The sequence below is a fragment of the Drosophila tropicalis genome, unplaced genomic scaffold, assembly GCF_018151085.1.
Source record: "Drosophila tropicalis isolate 14030-0801.00 unplaced genomic scaffold, ASM1815108v1 contig_1024, whole genome shotgun sequence".
In the NCBI taxonomy this organism is placed as follows: domain Eukaryota; kingdom Metazoa; phylum Arthropoda; class Insecta; order Diptera; family Drosophilidae; genus Drosophila; species Drosophila tropicalis.
This window is the reverse complement of record NW_027172384.1, coordinates 192,219-216,005: the sequence shown is the minus strand read 5'-3', so window position 1 is coordinate 216,005 and position 23,787 is coordinate 192,219. Positions and strand designations below refer to the sequence as shown.

General features: G+C 38.3%; 1 protein-coding gene across 3 annotated transcripts in view; it reads left to right on the top strand.

Moving 5' to 3' along the window:
- The window catches only part of LOC137571863 (gamma-interferon-inducible lysosomal thiol reductase), a 197,293-nt gene that overhangs the window by 91,040 nt on the left and 82,466 nt on the right, over positions 1 to 23,787 (top strand). For all 3 annotated transcript variants that reach the window (XR_011031491.1, XM_068283538.1, XM_068283530.1), the window contains exon 2: positions 15,941 to 16,102. Coding sequence is in view for 2 of the 3 variants with exons in the window: in XM_068283538.1 (XP_068139639.1) it covers positions 15,941 to 16,102 (162 nt within the window). In the remaining variant the exon portion in view is untranslated. The remainder of the gene's footprint in view (positions 1 to 15,940; positions 16,103 to 23,787) is intronic.

Here is a 23,787-nt window from a genome sequence, read left to right as displayed (position 1 = left end):
GCCCCTGGCCATGACCTAATCACACCGAAAATGATCCTGGAACTCCCTATCATTGCCATAGAATACATCTGCAAACTGTTCAACGCTATAATAAGAATTGGCTACTTCCCAAGAACATGGAAAAGGTCCACTATCATCATGATTCCTAAAGTGGGAAAGGACAAAACCCAGCCATCATCCTATAGGCCAATTAGTTTGCTGCCATGTCTTTCGAAGCTTTTTGAAAAGGTCCTGCAGATCCGACTAAACTCATTTCTGGCATCGGAGAACACAATCCCTTCACACCAGTTCGGCTTCCGCGAAAAACATGGTACAATTGAACAAGTCAATCGCATAACATCCGAAATACGAACAGCATTCGAACTAAAAGAATACTGTGCGGCTGTCTTTCTCGACGTTGCCCAGGCTTTCGATAGAGTTTGGCTGGAGGGTCTGATGTTCAAAATCCGGCAAAAACTGCCACAGTACACCCACAAACTCATGGAATCTTACCTTTACAATAGGCAATTCGCTGTAAGATGCAATGGCTCCGTCTCTGCTGATTTTGAAATCAAAGCTGGTGTACCGCAAGGCAGTGTACTCGGCCCATTGCTCTACCTACTGTACACTGCAGACTTACCAACGAGTTTAGGACTTACAACGTCCACTTTTGCCGATGACACGGCAATCCTCAGCAGATCCAAATGCCCAATACAAGCCTCTGCAAAATTAGAGGAACACCTCAAGGTGGTAGAGGAATGGCTAGCAACCTGGCGTATCCGGGTCAACGAGCAGAAATGCAAACATGTTACATTTACGCTTAACAGAAGAAACTGTCCAGCTCTAATGCTAAACAACATACCAGTTCCTCAAGCCGAGGATGTCACTTACCTTGGCATCCACCTAGACAGAAGACTAACTTGGCGCAAGCACATCGAGGCAAAAAAGTCACAGCTTAAACTGAAAGCAAGTAGCCTACATTGGATCATCAATGCTCGGTCCCCTCTACGTCTAGAATATAAAGTCCTCCTATACAACTCCGTACTGAAACCCATCTGGACTTACGGAGCCGTACTATGGGGGAAGGCAAGTACCAGCAATGTCGATATTATACAAAGAGCGCAGTCAAAAATTTTAAGATCAATCACGGGGGCCCCGTGGTACATACGGAACGACAACATTCAAAATGATTTAAATATACCTAGCGTAAAATCTGAAATAGGTAGTCAACAACTAAAGTATTCTGCGAAACTGGATGCACACCCAAATGTTCTTGCCAATTCCCTTACGCGAACTAATAATAGAACTCGTCTTAAAAGAAATGACAGACCAACCCAATAACAAGTGATTCGGGCCGCCTGCAATATCCGCAGGATTTATATTAAGTACTAGATTAAGAAAAATATCTCAAACTTGTTGTTAGGCTCTAATTTAAGAGTAGATTCAACAAATATATATTAAACGTTTAAAAAAAAAAAAAAAAAAGAGCAAGACTTAAATCCTCTCTCTTTTCAAACAATTTCACAAATAATTCGACAAACAGGTCCCATTCTCTAGGCTCTCTAAAAAATGTAGGAACCTGAATTTTTGGCAACACCGGTAGTTCGCCTCTCACTTTCAAATTTTTCTGATCGTTTATTTTTTCTTCTAACGCTACCAAGGTGTTCTGAAGGTCGAACTCCAATTCTTCTATGAACTCTTCCAACGTTTCAATACATATAAGGTCATCTATATAAGTTTGGCACATTTTTTGTAATATATGTATGTACATTTCGCCTGTTCTAATGTCTATCGTACGTAAATCTTTGCTCACAATGTCCAAATATTGCCAGGCTAACATTAGCGTTCTCATTACTGGAGGTCGCGTTTTCCCGCGACTCTCCTTTGCTGACCTTAACATTTTCTGACTTCGTTGCATCTGCTTCAATGTTTTCCGAATCAATAGTGCCCTGCCTGCTTGACTTTCTTTTGGCTATTGATTTGGCTGCCAAAAACCATCCTCATATTTTCCATCAGTGAAATAGAGGTGTTCGGTCACTCCTTCTGTATGTCCCTAACTTCGTTAAAAATTTCGCTAGTTAACTTACTAGCATCTAACTCTTCTATCTTCTTCAACTTTTTATGCAACTCAACAATAACAGTTTTGGTAGGGAACATTTTTATAGTGTATGTATGTATGAGTGACAATAAATTGATTTTTTTTTAAATATGTATTTACTTAAATAAATTTTTTTTTAATTTTTTGGATATATTTATTTTTGTTCTTGACTTCAACGGGCAACTTTCTTAAAAATATTGTTATATTTATTGACTTCTATCATCAATTATATATTATATTTTTTGATTCGATTTATTTATCTCTTTTTTTTTACTTTCCCTACTCGATAATCGCTGTGATCTTCCTACCTAATGTTTCGCATAGCTTTACAGGCTATGCTGCTATCGGGCAGATAAGGTTCCGCTCAATTTTACAATATTTCTTAAAATTTTTCCTTTTTTTTTTTGCAAAAAATTGTATTTATGGTGTATTTAATTGTTAGGCGCTCTCTATAGCGCTACCGGTCCTACTGCGTCCATGGTCTAGCTTGTCGCGCTAGACGGTGCCGGTGCTGGTCTTCGCACAAGGTGTTGTGGCGCCGGTGTCGGTCCTATTAGTACAGGTGTATTCGCAATATCGTGAGTGCAATGGTCCAGGGCTATCCGTCGGGCACGTCTTCTTCGGTGTGGTCTGCATTGTCTTTTTTAGCTCGACCCCAGGTAGTGGTAGTTTTTTTATACCCTTGCAAAAAGAGTATTTTATTTGGTCAGCATCTCCGACCATAGAAAGTAGATATATTCTTTATCAGCACGACGAGCCGAGTTCAAATAGCCATGTCCGTCCGTCCGTCCGTTCAACCGTCTGGATCAACGCAAACTCCTCCTAGACCGTAAGAGCTGAAGTTTTGCACGTAGGCTTGTATATACTGCAGGGGTTGTATATCTCGGATTCTGCCGGATCGGACCACTATATCATATAGCTCCCATATAAACGCCAAAGTCACGAACAGTGACTTTTATCAATAACTTCGTTATTTTCTGTGATATCGTGAAACTTAATATTATACAGTTTATTACGCCTAAAAACTACTGTGCCAAATTTGATCAAGATCGGGTGACCATATAAAATAGAAACGATCGGTCGAAAACAGTGACTTTTGTTAATAACTTCGTTACTTTTAACGCGATTGTTTTCAAATTAAACATGACTATATCTGACTATATAAAAAGTTGCAAGGGTATACAAACTTTGACGCGGTCGAAGTTAGCCCCGGCCCTCTGGTTTCTTTTTTTTTATCTGTGTCGTTGCTCAGGGCTTATGGGCTCAAGTACCGGTGCCGGTCATCGCAACAGATATCCTTGTATTGCAGTGTACGTTCTCCAGCGGACTCTTGTTTGCAACTATCTTGTTGCTCTGCTGCTGTTTGTAGTTGCCGATTTGAAACTACTTATAGTGTATATATATTTTTATGTGTTTTTTTTTTTTTCGATATTGTTTGAATTCGCTGCACACAAAAACATTCCCGCCGCCGAAAATACCACAGTTGCTCTACTAGCCAAACTGCCTTTAAAATCGGACGCACGCACTTTTTATTTATTAAGCAATAATATTTTGCTTTTATTTTATACTCTCTCTTACCACTGGTGGGGGAAAACAAAAATTATTTTATTTTGCAACCTTTAGCTGATCTTAGCATTTACACTTGCATAGGAATTTAGACTTTAAGGAGCTGATTCACTGTCTGAGTCTCTTACCACTGGTGGGGGAAAACTGCAGAGTTTTTTTTTTTCTGGAAGGACCAAAAATTATCCATCCGGCTCGAAAGACAAAAAATGAAGGGGAATCTAGTATCACAACCAAAAACACGATCTTCATTTGTTGAATTCAAAATATGAACTGATTTGTTGTGTGTATAAATGAACTTAAATGCTTTTCCACAGAGTGTGGATGCATGTTCTGTTTAGTCGCTAAGCAATACTTGATATAAGAATCTATATGACTTATTATACCCTTGCAAAAAGGGTATATTAGTTTTGGTCAGAAGTGTGCAACGCCTAGAACTAAGCATCTCCGACCATACAAAGTATATATATTCTTGATCAGCACGACGAGACGAGTTCAAATAGCCATGTCCTTCCGTCCGTTCGTCCGTCCGTCCGTCTGGATCAACGCAAAATTCTCCTAGACCGTAAGAGCTACAGAGCTAAAATTTTGCACCTAGGCTTGTATATACTGCAGGGGTTGTATATCAGGAACGAAGATATTGATCAAAGTCACTGTTTTCCACCGATCGTTCCTATTGGAGCTATATGATATAGTCACCCGGTCTTCATAAAATTCGGCATTAACAAATATATAAAACTAACAAATGTTGAATTTGAAAGCAATCGCGTTAAAAGTAACGATGTTATTTACAAAAGTCACTGTTATCGACCGATCGTTCCTATGGGAGCTATATGATATAGTCACCCGATCTTGATCAAACTTGGCACAAAGTCACTGTTCGTGACTTTGCCAATTGTATGGGAGCTATGTATATGATGTAGTGGTCCGATGCGGCTGAATCCGAAATATACAACCTGTGCTGTATATACAAGCCTACATGCAAAATTGTAGTTCTGTAGGTCTTGCATTGATCCAGACGGAAATACGGACATGGCTATATAAACTCGTCTCGTCGTAGGGATCAAGAATATATATACTTTATATGGTCGGAAACGTTTCCTTCTATACGTTACACACTTCTGACCAAAAATAATATACCATTTTTACAGGGGTATAAAAACACTAGCACTGATCGTGTGATCGGGGCGATGAAGAGGCATTTGCATAAAATACTCCAAACACAAAAAAACGAATTACTTTGGCAAATGATGCCAATAAATCACAAGGGAAAGAAAACTAAGCACAATTAAAAATTGAAAAAAAACACCACCGTCAAGTCCCATGTAACCATATTTTTGTTAATAAATATTTTTGTATTACGTAATCCCCAGAGAGCTTAATGATCTTTATGGTATAGATGAATAAATCATGTACCCAGGAGGGTCAAAGGCCTATTTCTTCGATTTAATCGGCTAAAAGCTTCAATTATTGTATTAATCTTGCTATTTTGTTGAATCCACAATTTTATTTCTCGATACTTTGGATGGGTTTCTCCTCTGAGTATTAAAAAGTTCAAGAATGGAACGGAATTATTTGAATATTTTAGTTCTACTCGACCCATTTTCAAGGCCATCCGATCTACTTTGATATTTCTTCTAAATTTGATATTTCTTCTAAATTTAAATTCTAAATTACACCATTGATGTGGCCGGCATGTTCTCCAGACATGAATCCTATGGAGAACTTGTGGGCTTTACTAGTGCGTAGAATTTATGCCCGTAACACTAAATTTAGCAATGTTAATAGCCTTAAACTGGCTATTATTAAAGAATGGGACAGTATCTCCCAATTAGATATAAGTAATTTGATTAACTCCATGCCAAATCGTATTTTTGAGCTTATTTCAGTTAAAGGTGGTTACACTCATTATTAATATAAGTAGGTTGTTAGAAATTTGTTAATACTTTGTTTTTGTTTATAAAAAATGAAAAGTGCGGCTATAGTTATACACTTAGAACAAAACGAAATGTGAAAAATTACAGTTATTTTGTGCAAATGTTGTTTTTATTATTTCTACATCTTGCTTCATGCTTTATCTAACGGTAGTTTTAGATTTCTTCTATGTCTATTCGTTTTTGAGTTATAAGAAAAAACAGGGTGCGGCTATAGTCGTGCACCAGAGTTTATATGTAGAATCAGCGTGGCTGTGTGTGCGCATGGACAAAGTGAAAAAATGAAGTAAGTAAGTTGACTCGCCGACTTGGGTATACCATACACCAGGTGAAACAAATATTTCAAATTTCGAAAACCAAATATATGTCTATTAAATTGTTTTTACATGCTTCATACTATGTGCTATCTCGCTCACTCTACAAACACACGAGCACTCTAGCGCCGCCACTAGCCAACGGCCAATCCTGGCCTTATGGACCGTGTAGTAAAATACGTTCACACGCATATTTTGCATGTTTCTAGTCCGATTTCAATAAAATTTGGTAGTTTGGGAGAAGTAGATAAGATTAATTAGTCTGCCAAATTTGAAATCATGGACGCGGAAATACGCGTGGCAAAATATGACAACATATACACGCTGCGCGCATACTAAGCCAGTGTACATACCAAATTTGGTGACTTTAGCTTTGTTAGTTTTTGATAAAAAAAATTTTGTTTAATTTGCGGGGGGCGGAAGTGGGCGTGGCAAAATTTTTAAATACCCAATATCTGCTCGTCTACTTCGCTAGTCTGCATACCAAATTTAATGTCGATAGCTATCATAGTTTTAAACTAAATCAGTTTTATGTTAATTCCGGGGCGGAAGGGGGCGTGGCAAAAAGTTTGAACAATAAGTTTTTGCGCGCTAACTAAGCGAGTATGTAAACCAAATTTGATGTCTCTAGCTGATATACTTTTTTAAAAAAATAGTTTTATGTGATTCCTGGGGGCGTAAGGGGACGTGGCCGAAATTCCAATTAACTTATACATTTACATACTACACGAGTATATATACCAAATTTGGTGGCTCTAGCTCTTATAGCCTCCGAGATCTGCTGGTTCATACAGACGGACAGACGGACGGACGGACAGACGGACATAGCTAGATCGACTCGGCTGTTGATCCTGATAAAGAATATATATACTTTATAGGGTCAGAGAAGCTTCTTTCTGCCTGTTACAGACATTTTAGCGACTTTAATATACCATTTCACCCTATAAGTGTATATTATTAAAATTATCTTGCCCTCGAAATAGCTTTGTTTTCTCTCTCCGTTTGCTCAAAAGCTATCTTGCTTAAATCCGTTAATTTTTTTATCGGTTTTTATCTCTTTGCTTATATGTAAGTGCGAAGATGATTTGAGTCTGAACTCATAAAAAGAGAAGAGACACAGAATCAAGAAAACTGACAAAGACCAGAGACGAGATGCCGATAAAGTGTTAAACAATTGTTTAATTGAAATAATCTGACACCGGTCAGAGGTAAAATGCCGATAAAATGTTAAACAAAGGTTTAATAGACAATTATAATATCATCTGACAGTGGTCAGAGGCAAGCAGCCGATGGGAAAAAAAAAAAAATAAATAAATAAAACAAATAGTTGCTGACATAAAACGACAACTGGATCGACAGAAGCATTTAAAGAATAATTGATTCTTTTTCCCGACCTGCATTATAATAATTCGCAATGACTGAGGGCGTCATTAAGCCCTTTTTGTGTAAGAGTTTGGCGAATTCATTGCTTCAAAGTGAATGGGAGATATGGCTACCTGGTTGGTAACCAATTGCAGACTGTTGCATACGCTTTGCCGGGCGCTGTAGTTGAATTTGACGAGACCGTTAGAAATGATGTGTTTTCAGTACTAGTCGATAAACAGCCTATTTCTCACCCAAACAAAATTCAACTTTCGAAAAACACCTTTTTAGGCGAATTACCCCAGAAGGGGAAACTTTTGGAAAGTTTATTTTGCGATGGCGTCAACAAATTCAAAAATGCAATGTAGGTTCTATGAAAGCCGAAATGAAAGAAATATTTATGAAAGATATAATTATCGACACTTGGGCTAGTACTGAACTAAAAAAGAAATTATTGGAGAAAGAAGACATCCTTACCGAAATCATTGAGCCTGCCAATAAACGAGGAAATGAATAAACAGTCACAGCTAATGCAGTCGAAGACGTTTCCAGAAACCATAAATAAAATATCTAATTGGAAGTCGACGAAAACTAACCAGAGCGATTGTGGAAGGTGTGGACGATCGGGACACGTACAGCACGCCAGAACAAATGCTATCGTTGCTCTCGTGTTTGTCAGATGCCGAACAAACCTTAAACGCCCATATCCACAGTCGACTCACAAAGAAGTATAGAATTGAAGACGCCAATGAAAACAAGATGGTCCAGCGGTATTGGTTTAAAATTGACAGCGAGGAGGTGCACAAATTTCTTTAATAATCCATTCTGGATCCTGGTTTAACCTTTTATCCCAAGACAAGTGGTTAACTCTTCAGGCAAAGAAGACAACAGTTTTTTAAATGCGCGGAAATTCGCAGAGTCAATTTAGGGGATAAGCCTCGAATCAAATCCTTAATTGTGTTTGCATGTTCGCCGATATTGATCAAGCAGAGCCCCGAGCTGATTGCATCCTTTTTCGTAATTGAAAAAGGACGGCAGTCACTACTAAGATAAGAAAATGTATTGCAATTGGGACTTCCGGTTACCAACATTGAGATTGTACCACCATTTCCCAAGTGGAAAGGTATTAGCGTGAAACTAACAATAGACCCATATGATTATCCTGTGAAACAGCCGATGAAGCTGCCGCTACAAAACACACACACATATGTATGTGAGTTGGGTGGGCTTACTCAACTAAGTTTATTGATTAATTTAATTTAAAGTAGTTTGGATAAGTTACAATTGTTCAGGTCTTAATCTGCTGCTTCGGTTCACTTCCTTTTTCTCTCACTGCTGCTTCGTCGACTCTACAACTTCAACTGTATCTCTCTCGTGCTCATCACTTCTGCTGTCTGCTGTACTCTCTGTTGTTCTGCTGTTAAACTCTGCTGTTCGTGATCATCTGTCCGCTTGCTGCTGTTCAGCCTCTGTAACTCTCCATCGTACCTTACATTCGGCCATTCCTGATCATTCATCTGTCCCAGATGATAAATCGTCTTCGTTGTCCATAATATAGCGCCACATTTTCATATAGTCGCAATTGGTAATCGACATCCGCTGCTTTCCTTACGTCGTATCTACCATTCCTCTTTTATTGCGTCACCTCATAAGGACCTAAATATTCGCTGAACAGTTTTTTTCCTGCGACAAACTGCGTCCTGCGTATGGCGACTAAATCTCCAACCTGATATCCTGCCTCTGGCTTTCTTTGATTGTCAAAGTGCTTCTTATAAGACTTCTGCGCTTGTATAATTTCAGCTTTCGCGTTCTGTCTCATTAGTTGGCGTTCTTCATCAAAGCGTTGGTACATCTCTTCTTCAAGTAGCTGTTTTAAACGGTCTGCTGGTTTATTGTTCATCTTCACACCAAACATGAGCTCGAACGGCGATTTTTTTGTCGTTGTATGCGTCTGAGAATTTACCGCTCTCTGTACTTCTGGAACTGCCTTAAACCACTTGGTTAGATCGCTTTCGGAAATCTTTGCAATAACCGACAAAATTGTTCGATTCACTCTCTCTACCTATCTATTTCCACGAGGAACTCCCGTTGTAGTCCATACTTGCTCTATGCCATTCGTTTTCATATGCTCCGCAAACAAGTTGACCGTAAATGCTGAGCCTCTATCGGAAACTATACGCACAGGATTTCAGAAAATTTGTGACCATATATCTATTTTTTTTAGCGCTTCCTCGCAGCTTGTAGTTTTTGTCGGAGACAGCCAAATAAACTTTGTAAAAGCACCAACTATCGTCAAGATGTATTTATACTGCTTCGTAGTGGCATCCATGGGGCCTAAGTGGTCAATATGCAACGTATGAAGTGGTTGGCCTCCTTTATCAACATAATTTCTTTCTTGCCCAGTTTTTTGTTAAAAATTATACATTTCACACAGTTATTCACAATCTGCTGAACCTTTTGTTCGAGATGGCGAATCCAATAAGATTGATATACAGCATGAAGGGTTTTTTGCATGGCGAAGTGACCAACATTATGAGCGTCGATAATCACCTCCTTTTCCATCTGCTTCGGTACAACAAGGAGATCGTTACCGTTTTCTTCCCTGTAAAGAAGTCCACCTTTCATCTTGTATCCCTCAAACGGACGGCTGCCCAAAATCTCCACAATGGCTTTAAGAGTATCATCTTTAGCTTGTGCTGCTTTTATACTTGCTGTAATCTCCAGAGAAGCCACCAGTATACAAGGATTGGGACTTAGGCAGTCAACATGCTTTAGCCTTTCCCCAGGTCTATGTTCTACTTCATAGTCAAAGTTTTGTAGATATATTATCCACTGCGTTACTGATCTCGGTACATCCACCTTCTTCAGCGTTTGTTTGAATGCAGAGCAATTCGTTACCAACTTAAATGGCAAGCCCAGAAGGTAGTGCCTGAATTTCTTTACTGCTAAATATACGGCCTTCGCTTCAAGAATATAACTGTGTGCTGTGACTCTGATTCAGACGATTTTCGGCTCCAGAAGTGAACTGGATGCAGTTTGCCTTCTGACCATTGCAAGAGTGGCGCTCCGTATCCATCCTTTGATGCATCCGTATGTAACTCAGTCTTAGCTCCTCTGATGTATAGCTTTAGCACAGGCTCTGAGTCAATGCATTCTTGAGTAATTGAAACGCTTTCATCTGAAACTCGCCCATTTTGAAGCTAACATACTTCCGCAAAAGGTCGGTTAATGGGAAAATCAACGCAGATACGCTGCGTACCATCCTTCTTGTTTACTAGTACCAGCGACTAGCGTAGTTCGATGAAGACGGACGTATGATTCCGGCTGCTAACTATTCATCGATCTGCTTTTCTACATCCATTTCTTCAGCAATTGCCAATAGGCTTGGAGACTGGCGAAAAGGAGTTATTTCTCCATCGGGAATTATTCTTAGCTTGACAGGTACTTCTGCTACAGCTTCTGCCAACTTGTAGTTCTGAATCAGCCGTTTAACATCTTTTGCATACTGTTGAGGAACATCGATTTCATCATTTTCGTAACTAATGTTGAAAATACTTATCTGGTTTATCTCCTCACAAGTTTTCTTTCCCGCAGGGGGATCCCCCTGCCGATGATGAAAGATCGAATTTAGATATGAAATCAAATCGGAGCAGCGCGTCGTGTTGAATGTCCCTATCCCTAATAACAACAACTTTGTGCGAAGTCGTCTCTTGATCAACGATAACCTCTGCTTCAATGCATCCAACTGGACGTGTCATATTGTTTCCCAGACCTCGCAGCCTCGAAGTCCATTTCTTCATCTGGAAGATTGTTGAATACCGACTTGGTCACCAGGGATACATCGGCTCCCGTATCCACCAAGCACTCCACATCGACTCCATTGACAGCTATCCTCTTTACACGTGTAGCATCACGAACAACATGAATGTCTGCAGCTGAGCCAGGACAATTTTTCGCCATATGTCCCTCTTTATTGCACCGAAAGCATTTCGTTGCAGCATCGCAATCTTTACAAAAATGCTCGACGGATCCACAATTAAAGCAGTGCTTCTGCTTATTTGGAAAATGAGGCGATCTCTTCTGATTCGTCTCGTTGGCCACAAAAGGTCTCGCCGATCTTTCGGCAACGCGCTCATACACAGCATACTGCTCCTGAAGCTCTTGAAAGAATTTGCGACCATAGAGAGTATATCTAAAGTCGCTTTTCAACTACAAGCCGTCGACAATATAGCGGATTACGGACTGCACATCAACGTCACTAACCGCTGCCAGCTTTCTCATCTGAAGAAGATACTCGTTAAATGACTCCTGATTGTGCTTTTTCCGATCCCGTAGATCTGCGTGAATCTCGGCGCTGCATTTGCTTCGTTGACCAAATTCATTCTCCAGCGTCATCCCTAGCTCCGAATATTGGCACACCTCTATGGCCTTCAAAAACAGCTTTGCCGTTTTGGTCATTTCGGCACGTGCTTGTACATACATCTGCTTTATATTTAGGCCATATGCCTCAGCATTTAATTCGAAATTCCGAAACCAATGTTTTACCGGAATCGTTTCGCCATCAAACTCAGGGATGATTTTTTCAAAGCTTTCCGCTGCGATTGTACCACTGTTTCTATTCTGCTCGTCTGATCCAACTTTCAAAGCGAGTAACTGCACCAGATCCTGCAGAATTTTGGTGTTATCAGTCAGGGCCTAAATTCCAGTAGCACTAACTTCGCCTCCAGATGCAACCTCATTCAACTTCAACACGCCACCCGCTTCGTCTGCCATTCTCTGAACTGCCTTCTTTGCTTTTGATCTGGTGTAGTATGGTTATCTCACTCTCACTATTGGTATTCTAGAACGCTTTGCTTGTACTGCCGTCCCTTTCATCAGCGTCACTCGGCAAATTCGCGGAAAAACTTTTGAGACTCCTCTGGCCAATTTTGAGACACCTCCGGACAACTCCAAATAACTTGCACTTTCCAAATTAGGACGAGCCCCCAAATGTGAGTTGAGTGGGCTTACTCAACTAAGTTTATCGATTAATTTAATTTAAAGTAGTTTGGAAAAGTTACAATTGTTCAGGTCTTAGTCTGCTGCTTCGGTTCACTTCCTTTTTCTCTCACTGCTGCTTCGTCGACTCTACAACTTCAACAGTATCTCTCTCGTGCTCATCACTTCTGCTGTCTGCTGTACTCTCTGTTGTTCTGCGGTTGAACTCTGCTGTTCGTGATCATCTGTCCGCTTGCTGCTGTTAAGCCTCTGTAACTCTCCATCGTACCTTACATGTATATGTATGTAAACATAGGCCAAGCCATACAATACTAAACTCTGGTGCACGACTATAGCCGCACCCAGTTTTTTCTTATAACTCAATAATGAATAGACATAGAAGAAATCTAAATCCAAATAAATGTATGTATATCATGTTTTTATGATTTATATCACAACAAAAACTTTAAAGGCAGAAATTAATTCGTCTATTTTACGTATGTAGTGGTCTATATTTCTACATTTATGTTTTTGTAATGGCATAATAAATGAATCCATTCAAAAATCATTATTATTATCCTATTCTGCTATTAAAAAAAATAATTATGAAAATGTAAAAAAAGAAGTCAGCGAAGCTATAACTTTAAATGCGATTTTTCAGGAAAATATAGAATAGTGCGCCAAAATATTTCACACAACAACATTTCCGAAATTCAACCAAATCGTTGATTCGCATACCTGAACTTCTCCCAAAAACCTACTTATATTAATAATGAGTATAACCACCTTTAGCTGAAATAAGCTCAAAAATACGATTTGGCATGGAGTTAATCAAATTAGTTAAATCTTATTATGAGATATTGTCCTATTCTTTAATAATAGCTAGTTTAAGGCTGTTAACATTGCTAAATTTAGTGTTAGGGGCATAAATTCTACGCACTAGTAAAGCCCACAAGTTCTCCATAGGATTCATGTCTGGAGAACATGCCGGCCACATCAATGGTGTAATTCCATTCTTATCAAGCCATGACAGGGTCTCCCCACTGACGTGCATTGATGCGTTATCCTGGTGGAAACCAAATGAATCTTCCCGTTGTGCGCGAAGGAACAGTAGAAGATTCATTTTTAGTAAATCGATATACTCTCTGGAGTTCATATGATTGCTTGGAAATGCAATCTCCAAGCATCCTGACTCACAGAAAGCAGCCCATACCATGAGAGATCCTCCACCGAAATTTCTCTTCGAGAAATAAACAGGTTCTTTTCTTAAATCTCTCCAATAATTTGAGAATCAGTCCGGACCATCCAAATTAGTTTTTAATTTAATTAATAAATTGAATTTAAACCGGCTCGAGATCAATCTTACAAAAGAAGATTATTTCAAAGGTAACACACAAAAAGGTGAGCAGGTTGTCTGTATAGCTATTTCAAGAACTACCAAGTTCTATCATCAGCAGACTTTGCTAAAGAACTCCAGAATTGCAATAGCTATACCATGTCTTCAACGCTAAAACTAGTTGGGAATTACATTGCCAACTAAATGAAGCGAAAAAAGCTGGCGAAGCCTACAATACCGAAGACCACCTTTTGTGCATTACCCTTAGGCGCTATGAAATATTAGTGTAAGAGCTTCGCCCTTAACAAACTAAATTCAAGACCTGTTTTTTTATACACGGTATATTGTACCTTATAGAAAAAGGGTTTTTTTGGAATAAAATTCCAAAGTAACGGCGTGCCTTAATTAATAAATTTTTTCTCTTGCGAAAAAATTATCTAAAATATTAAATTAGTATCTTTTTATAAGAAAACAAATCCTGTACCTTTCTCCAATCAATTGACATATTGTCTCTAGTGAACTTCACCCGTTCATCTTTGCAATAATATGGAAGACACTTTTAATTTTTGTCTCACAATGGCGGCACACTTTTTTAATGCCCGTGCAACCGTCCATCGGGATACATTTAGGCCACATTCAGCAGGTAACTCATAAGCAGTAATCAAGGAGTTGCTTGCAGCACGCTCCAGAAGACGCTGGGCACGCGAATTTATTTTGGATTTCGGTCCACCTGTTGTGTGTTGTCCATATTCGGACTGATTTTCATAAAAGTTTCTAATGACTTTGTCCAATCTACCAATTTTTCTGGCAATTTCACGACGAAAAACTTTCACACTTGAGAGCAAGAATTCGACCTTTTTCAAAATCTGAGAGGACCGATCCTTTTGGCATATTGATTAAAATCTCCGCAGCTAATTATTCACGACCGATTTCATGAGAACAACGTCACAAAGTGATTACAGAAGTCAAAAATGAAAAGTGCGGCTATAGTTATGCACTTAGAACAAAACGAAATGTGAAAAATATACAGTTATTTTGTGCGAATGTTGTTGATTTATTATTTATTTCTACATCTTGTTTCATGCTCTACATAACGGTAGTTTTAGATTCCTTCTCTGTCTATTTGTTTTTGAGTTATTAGAAAAAACAGGGTGCGGCTATAGTCGTGCACCAGAGTTTATTGAGAATAAAATCAATATTAAAACATAAATCAAACGACACTGACGTGTCTGTATTAATATTATTTCAATAACTGGAATCCGGTCATTACACCATAAAACAGAAGTAAAAAACATATCGGACCTCTGTTAATTTAATCAGGAATTAGAATAAAATGTTTTAAATTTATAAGCCCTTTGATTTATGCCAAGTTCCAACAAAATAAGAAAATTATAGTGCCTAGCTTCGAACTCCAAATGGAATAGTTTGTGTGTTGGAATTTAAAGTGTACACGCAATTTTCTTTATTTATTTAATTCTAAATGCACAATAAGCAAATATGTATTATGAAATTACATAAAACTGATTTTCTTAAAAACTATCACAGCTATCGACATTAAATTTGGTATGCAGACTAGCTTAATAGACGCGCAGATATGGGCTATTTACAAATTTTCCCACGCCTACTTCCGCCCCCGTAAATTAAACAAAACTGATTTTATCAAAAACTATCAAAGCTAAAGTCACCAAATTAAGTATTTACACTGGCTTAGTATGCGCGCAGGGTATACATCTTTTCATATTTTGCCACACCCACTTCCGCCTCCATGATTTCAAATTCGGCAGACTACTTAATCTTTTCTACTTCTACCAAACTACCAAATTTTATTGAAATCGGACTAGAAACATGCAAAATATGCGTGTGAACGTATTTTACTACACGGTCCATAAGGCCAGAATTGGCCGTTGGCTAGTGGCGGCGCTAGAGTGCTCGTGTGTTTGTAGAGTGAGCGAGATAGCACATAGTATGAAGCATGTAAAAACAATTTAATAGACATATATTTGGTTTTCGAAATTTGAAATATTTGTTTCACCTGGTGTATGGTATACCCAAGTCGGCGAGTCAACTTACTTCATTTTTTCTATGGGCGATAATGTAAAAAATAATGACATCCTTTTTCCAAATTTTTCAGCCAACTCAATGTACATACCTTAATAATTAAAAACTATTGATAGTAAAAAAAATATAAAACTATCGATAGTACTAGCTCTACTGTTTTTTACTGTATGTAGATACAGCTGGCGACTTTTCATTCGCCTAGGTTATATTCCACATTTCTATTGAATTTTTATTTTATTTATTTATTTTATTTTATTTATATTTATTTTATTTCAAACCGATAAGCTCGTTTGTGTAATTTTTTTTTTTTTTTTTACAGGAATCAACTGCTTCGTACCGACAAATAGGTGTGCCCGTACTGGTCATCGTCTACTATGAGGCTCTGTGCCCTGATTCAAAGTTTTTTATTACCAAACAACTTTTAGATACTTATAAAGTTGCCGCTGACATAATGGAGGTACAATTAGTGCCTTATGGCAAGGTAATAAAAAAAAAAAACACTGCGATCTCGGGGACTGTAATAGCTAGTTACCAAATTTGGTATGTAGACTCGTGTAGCGTGTAAAGTTTTAAAAGATTTTTATACCATACAGCCATAGGGTGAAATTGTATATTAAAGTCGCCAAAATGTATGTAACAGGCAGAAGGAAGCTTCTCTGACCCCATAAAGTATATATATTCTTGATCAGGATGAACAGCCGAGTCGATCTAGCCATGTCCGTCTGTCCGTCCGTCCGTCCGTATGAACACGCAGATCTCGGAGACTATAAGAGCTAGAGTCACCAAATTTGGTATGTATACTCGTGTATTATGTACATATATAGAGTTAATTCGAATTTCGGCCCAGCCCTCTTACGTCCCCAGGAATCACACAAAACTGTTTTTCTCAAAAAGTATAATAGCTAGAGACATCAAATTTGGTTTATATGCTCGTTTAGTTAGCGCGCAGAAACTAATTGTTTAAACTTTTTGCCACGCCCCCTTCCGCCCCCGGAATTCACATAAAAGTGATTTCCTTAAAAACTATGATAGCTACCGACATCAAATTTAGTATGTAGACTAGCTTAATAGACGCGCAGAAACTGGCTATTTAAAAATTTTGCCGCGCCCACTTCTGCCCCCGCAAATTAAACAAAACTGATTCTATCAAAAACAAACAAAGCTAAAGTCACCAAATTTAGTATGTATACTGGCTTAGTATGCGCGCAGAATATATATATTTTCATATTTTGCCACGCCCACTTCCGCCTCCATAATTTAGAAAAAACCGATTTCCTCCTGTAGTTTTTTGACTATCGCATTTAAATTCGGCAGTCTAATTATTCTTATCTATTTCTACCAAACTACCAAATTTTATTGAAGTCGGATTAGAAACATGCAAAATATGCGTATGAACGTATTTTACTAAGCGGTCCACAAGGCCAGAATTGGCCGTTTGCAATGGCGGCGAAAGAATGCTAGTGTGTTTGTTGAGTGAGCGAGATAGCACATACTATGAAGCATGTAAAAACAATTTAATAGACATATGTACATTTGGTTTTCGAAATTTGAAATATTTGTTTTACCTGGTGTATGGTATACCCAAGTCGACGAGTCGACTTACTTGCTTCATTTTTTTTTAATTTTTGCCAAGCACTCTTTCGCCTCCGCAATATAAATAAGACTTTTTTACGTAGAGACATTATAGTTGGTATGCATACTCGCGTATCAATCGCAATGTTTTATCTATTATCTCCAGTAATTTTCTACCTTATGCAAAATTTGCACACCTAAATTTGATATTAATATCCACAACATTCAAAATTTGATAAAAATGTAACAAAAAAATAATGGGAGCAGTTGATTTTTTCTATTAACTTGTTATTTTGGGAGTTATTCTATTAACTTATGGCATATTGGGAAGTTAAGATTATCATGTCTAATTACACTGTGATAGTCGAAAAAAATGACAGACGATGTTTTCACCCTATTTCTGGTCCTGCGAATCGAACTGCATCATTAGTTTTTTAAGTTATCACGATGGTTTCATGCAACATTTTTTGCTGAAGTTTTTCATCAAAGTTGCCATTTTTTCGAAAAGCATCTTTCTTTCATTTGCTTCTAACTTCTAAAATATTCTTTCTTTTTTTTAAAACTTTCTTCAGCAAAGTTTGTTAGAATTGAAAGGGCTACAAATGTTAGGAAGATATCTAGCCTCTAAATCCGCCCGTTCCCGAGCTTTGTGATAAAATGTAAAAAAATAGAATCGTGAGCATAGTTTATATTTTATTTTTTATTTTTTTTTATGTTTTCTTTCTCGCATTTTGCTAAAATTGATATTTTTCCATTCGAAGCTTAATCATAATATGAGAATTTATTTTGCTCAATGGCAGCACTTCTGACCTATCGAATTTACGATTTATAATATAACCACATAATCAAATTGAATTTTTTTTAGATATGTTAACAATATTAAACTAACTGTAGTTCTTTAGTTTTTGGAAAATATTTATACAGTCGGTATACTCTAGTATCCCAATGACAAGTAAGGCACATGTTTTTCGTATAACCCGCTTGCAAGCCAGTGGAAGTTTTAACATAGTAATTCAATATAATGTTCCTTTAATGATTTTAATTGACTACCTATTCTTTCTAATTCTGCCGAATGATTTACTATGTTTGCATCTAGTGGATTCCATACTATATTTGCCATGTTACTAATATCGCCTACGTGCGAAGTTTCAATAGTTATGAGCGATTCTGACTGGACGCTACGATGGGCCACTAAAATGTTATCTTCTGCCCTAGCTGTGCAATCTGATCTGAGGCTCAAAATTCCTTGTTCTGGTATCTCCAGCACCTCCTGCTGTTCGTTACCGGATTGGACTTTGGCTTTAGTTTTAGGTGGAACTTTGAATAACCAACTACTACTGCTATCTAATTCTACCCAATAAGATCTTGTTTTCACAATCGTTGTGTATAAGCAATTAGATTTGGTATTCTGTTTAAAAGGTGTCATCTCACAAGTATCGTCATTGGCACTACTCCATGGCCAACTTCCTTCACATGTTCTCCTGTTCGACTGCCAGTTCCGAATTTGCAAAGCTGATTCAAACATTAAGTGACCTATCACTTACGTACGAGTCTATCTCAAAATTATATATTATGTACTGACTATCTATATGCATCATTACCATTTGATTGGTGCTTAATCGTACCAGCACCGGAATAACTTTGTAAAGAAATGATGGATATCTACCAAAAATTGTTATTTTAGGTAATACTAATGTTTCCAACAACTTGTCCTTTATTTTTGTTATTTCCGACTTCATCTGGCTTGGTTTTAAAATGTTAGGGTTTAACCTACCATGGTTAATGTCTATTAAAAGATTTATATATATTCATATTCATCAATCATGGAACTCAGTTGACTTACAATCATGAATAATTGAATGGTTTCTCTATATACGTAATAGCTTTCTTTTGGTACTTCTGTCTTATTTTCAATCCGGTTGTTGTGGAGGCGGTACGTTACTGCCAATGCCCTGAATTTAGGTAGCCCTGATCGTTTTCCCTTTAGACTTAGTATGTATCGACCTGAATGCAACCCTGACTTATCGAGGCAAAAACCAGCTCTAAGAAGTGAGACGAGGCGTCAGTATAAAAGAAAATTGCACAGGAACGATACGTTAAATTGGAGAAGACTCATGCTTTGGGCGGCACACATGGTGCTGCTATCTTGGACGGTGCACAACGTCATGGAGCCATAATGGGAGCTCCGCATGCTTTGGGTGGCACACAGGGTGCTGCAAATATAGACGGTGCACAACTTCATGGAGCCATAATGGGCGCTCCGCATGCTTTGGGCGGCACACAGGGTGCTGCAAACTTGGACGGTGCACAACGTCATGGAGCCATAATGGGCGCTCCGCATGCTTTGGGCGGCACACAGGGTGCTGCAAACTTGGACGGTGCACAACGTCATGGAGCCATAATGGGAGCCCCGCATGCTTTGGGTGGCACACAGGGTGCTGCAAATATAGACGGCGCACAACGTCATGGAACCATAATGGGCGCTCCGCATGCTTCGAGCGGCACACAGGGTGCTACCGATGATGGTGCTACACAAAACAAAATGCCAAAAGGAGGTAAAAGGGCTATTAGTGAATCCGGCAAACGTGCCACATATTATCGAGCACCTACAGTTTATTTACGGAAGACCAGAGTTGCTTATTAAAAGTCAGCTAGAAATGGTCAATGATATACCCCAAATCCCAGAGAATAATCTAGAAAGGATGATTCCATTTGCCACAAAGGTAAAAAATTTGGTCATATTTTTGCAATCTTCAAATGCAGTATTACACCTGCAAAATCCATCTTTGCTGGATCAATTAGTTTCAAAAATGCCAATGTCAAAACGCATGTAGTGGCAAGAGTTTTCATCTCAAATATATCCATACGCCAATTTGATGGATTTTAGTAATTGGTTAAATAGTATAGCAAGAGCGATTGCGAAGGTAACATTAATGACAACTTCGAACAGGCCCACTTCGAAAGGTGATTGTCGTCACAATCCAAAACTGGTAATGCAAACAAATACTGGCGAATATCAAAAGAAGGATAAGAAATATACAAAAGTTTGCACCGAATGTAATGGTGACCACTCTTTGTCTGAATGCGATGTATATGTAAAGGCTGATGTAAATGAAAAGTGGAACATGGTCAAGAAATTAGGGGTTTGTTTCAGCTGTCTAAAACGCAACCACAATATGATATCCTGTAAGTTCAAACGAAGATGTAACATCAGTGGCTGCAAGAGTTCACATCACAAATCGTTGCATAACCCTAATAGACAGACGGTAGAAGAAGATAAAGCAGAAGCAGCGACACATACAGTCAAATCTAGCATGAAAAGGTTGTTAGTTAAAGTCCTGCCAGTCGAATTAATGGGCCCGCAGAATACATTAGTTAACACGTTCGCGTTTTTGGACGAGGGTTCCAACGTAACGTTAATTAACGAGAATTTAGCTAAAAAGCTAGGGGTAAAAGAAAACATGGATCGGTTAACATTAAATTGGATTAAGAATCATGCCATTAACTTGAATACGACAGTATGTCATCTAAAAATAAGAGGTATTAATGGAAATAAAAATTGGTTACAGTTAAAAGGCACTACAATCCCTGATCTGGAATTACTTCTACAATCAATGGATCATCAAACATTAGCGGAAGAGTATATTCGAGTTGCGAACCTCCCAATAGCAAGTTACACAGATGCCAAACCAACAATACTGATCGGCATAGATAATACCCACCTGGTCAAGACTATACGAAGCGTTGATATCGGTCCAAGACTAGTGGCATCAAAAACACCTTTGGGATGGGTGATTTTTGGATCAAGAGCAGACCATTCTAATACAAGCCCGTTAGTGACATCAGTATTTCATGCGAATTCTTTGGAGGACCAAATGAACAGGGAAATGCACGATTTGATGGCAGATTATTTCACAACTGAGAATTTAGGAGTACGGCCGTATATTAAGTCTGTAGAGTCCGCTGACATAATGCGAGCTAAAGAGATACCTTAAAACACAACAGTAAAATTAGAAGGAGAATATGAAACCGGATTGTTATGGTCAAAAGAAACATTAAATCTTCCCGACAGTTACAGTATGGCTTTGAAAAGACTCCAATTAATAGAGCATAAAATTATTCGATCAAATAGCGTAAAGACCTAGGATGAAGCCATTATGGACTTTGTGAAGAAAGGATATGCCGTCAAAATGACAAAACTTCAAACTTGTGTAACCAGTTCTAAGACATGGTATCTACCTCATTTCGCCGTTTACAACGTGAACAAACCAGGAAAGCTACGACTAGTATTCGACGCAGCAGCCTCAATCGAAGAAGTTTCATTGAATTCAAGATTATTTAAAGGACCCGATGAAAATCCGCCATTGACTCAAATTTTATTCCAATTTCGACAAGGAGCAGTGGCAGTTTGTGCAGATATCAAGGAAATGTTCTTGCAGGTGCGAGTTCGACAGGAAGATCAGGATTGCTTACGGTTTTTATGGAGACATGGTGACACAACAAGAGAAGTCGATACTTATAAGATGACGGTCATGATATTCGGAGCCACTTGTTCTCCGTGTTGTGCTCAATATGTAAAAAATATAAACGCGCAAAACAGTACGAGTTCAAAGGAAGTAATTGATGCAATACAAAATAATCATTACGTTGATGACTTTGTAGCAAGCTTTGTATCTGAGCAAAAGGCATACGACATAAGCTCTGAAGTAAAAAGGGTGCATGAATTAGCTCACTTTCAACTAAGAGGCTTTGTTTCAAACTCGAAGTGGGTACAAAACAAATTGAATAAAGAAGAGAAAAATAAAACTGATAAGTTACCAGTAAGTATAGATAAGAAGGCTGTCGATAAGGTATTGGGCATGTATTGGTACAACGACATAGACCAATTTACTTTTGACTTAAAAATGAATCGCGTGGAACAAAGCATACTTAAAGCTGAAAATTGTCCAACAAAGAGGCAGCTTCTAAGCTTGGTCATGTCTATCTATGATCCATTAGGGATGTTAGCCGACCTGACGATTCATGGAAAAATATTGATTCAGGATGTCTGGAGGTCAGGCATTCAATGGAATGATTTGATCCCAGAAGAATTATTTATTCGTTTCAAAAATTGGGTCTTACAAATCGAAAATGTAAAGAGTTTTAGATTAAACAGATGTTACTCTCGAAATTTTATGTCATCTCAAGCTAACATAGAATTGCATATTTTTGTAGATGCTAGTGAACAAGCCTTTGCTGCCGTTGGTTATTGGAGAATAATACTTGATGGACTTATCGAAATAACTTTCGTCGCGGGAAAAACTAGATGCGCACCAATAAAGACTTTATCTGTTCCCCGATTAGAGCTTCAGGCAGCGGTTTTAGGTACCCGACTTAAGACTCTGATACTGGAAAGTCATTCTGTTAACGTACAGAAATATACATTATGGTCGGATTCAAAGACTATCATAGCTTGGTTTCAATCAGATCATCGGAAATATAAACAATTTGTGGCTCACCGTATAAATGAAATACTGGAAACAACAAACGAAAATGATTGGCGATGGGTTCCAACACATTTAAATGCTGCCGATAAAGCCACGAGAACAAAGGTAAAAATTAAGTACGAGCCAGGTAATATTTGGACAAGAGGCCCCGAATTTTTATTGAAGGATGAATCTAGCTGGCCAGTACAGGAAAAGATCTACGTTGAAAACGATTCCTCTGAAGTAAAACGCGTATATTTAACAACTTCTGTTGAAAATATTATTGACCTAAACAGATTTTCTAAGTATTTGAAACTGAAGCGAACAATGGGATGGATATTGAGATTTAAACAACGGATATTGAAACGTCAATGTGATAATGATGTAACAACACTTTCTTCGCGGGAATTGCAAGATGCAGAAAATACATTAGTAAAAATCATGCAAAAGGAAATCTATCATAAGGAACTAGCTGATTTACAAGCAAATTCATGCGTATCAAATGAAAGTAGCATCTTCTCTTTAACTCCTACGATGAATGCCGACGGGATCTTAGTGGTCAACGGTAGGCTTGACTATGCAACATCACTATCGCAAAGTGCTCGTCAACCTATCATATTACCCAAAAAACACAAACTAACTGATTTAATAGTAACATCGTATCACGAGAGATTCCACCATCAAAACGATGAACTCATTATCACTGAGATTTGTCAAAAATGTTGGATAATATGCTTGCGAGCTGCTGTAAAAAGGGCAAAACAGTTTGCCAGTTTTGTAAAAATAGAAAAATTCAACCGCAAGCGACTCTGATGGGTCAGGTACCGACCGATCGTATCACTCCTTACCAAAGACCGTTTTTCTATGTAGGACTTGACTATTTTGGGCCAGTTACTGTAACGATCGGCCGTCGACATGAAAAGCGATGGGTGGCTCTATTTACGTGCCTTACCATACGAGCTAGACACTTAGAATTAGCAGCGGATTTGTCTACAGACGCATGTATTTTATGTATTCGAAACTTCGTAAACAGGCGTGGTATACCAATCAGAACACGGTCGGATATGGGAACAAATTTTGTTGGAGCTGATCGTCTAATAAGGGAAGTCAAAGACCTATTTGACTGGAA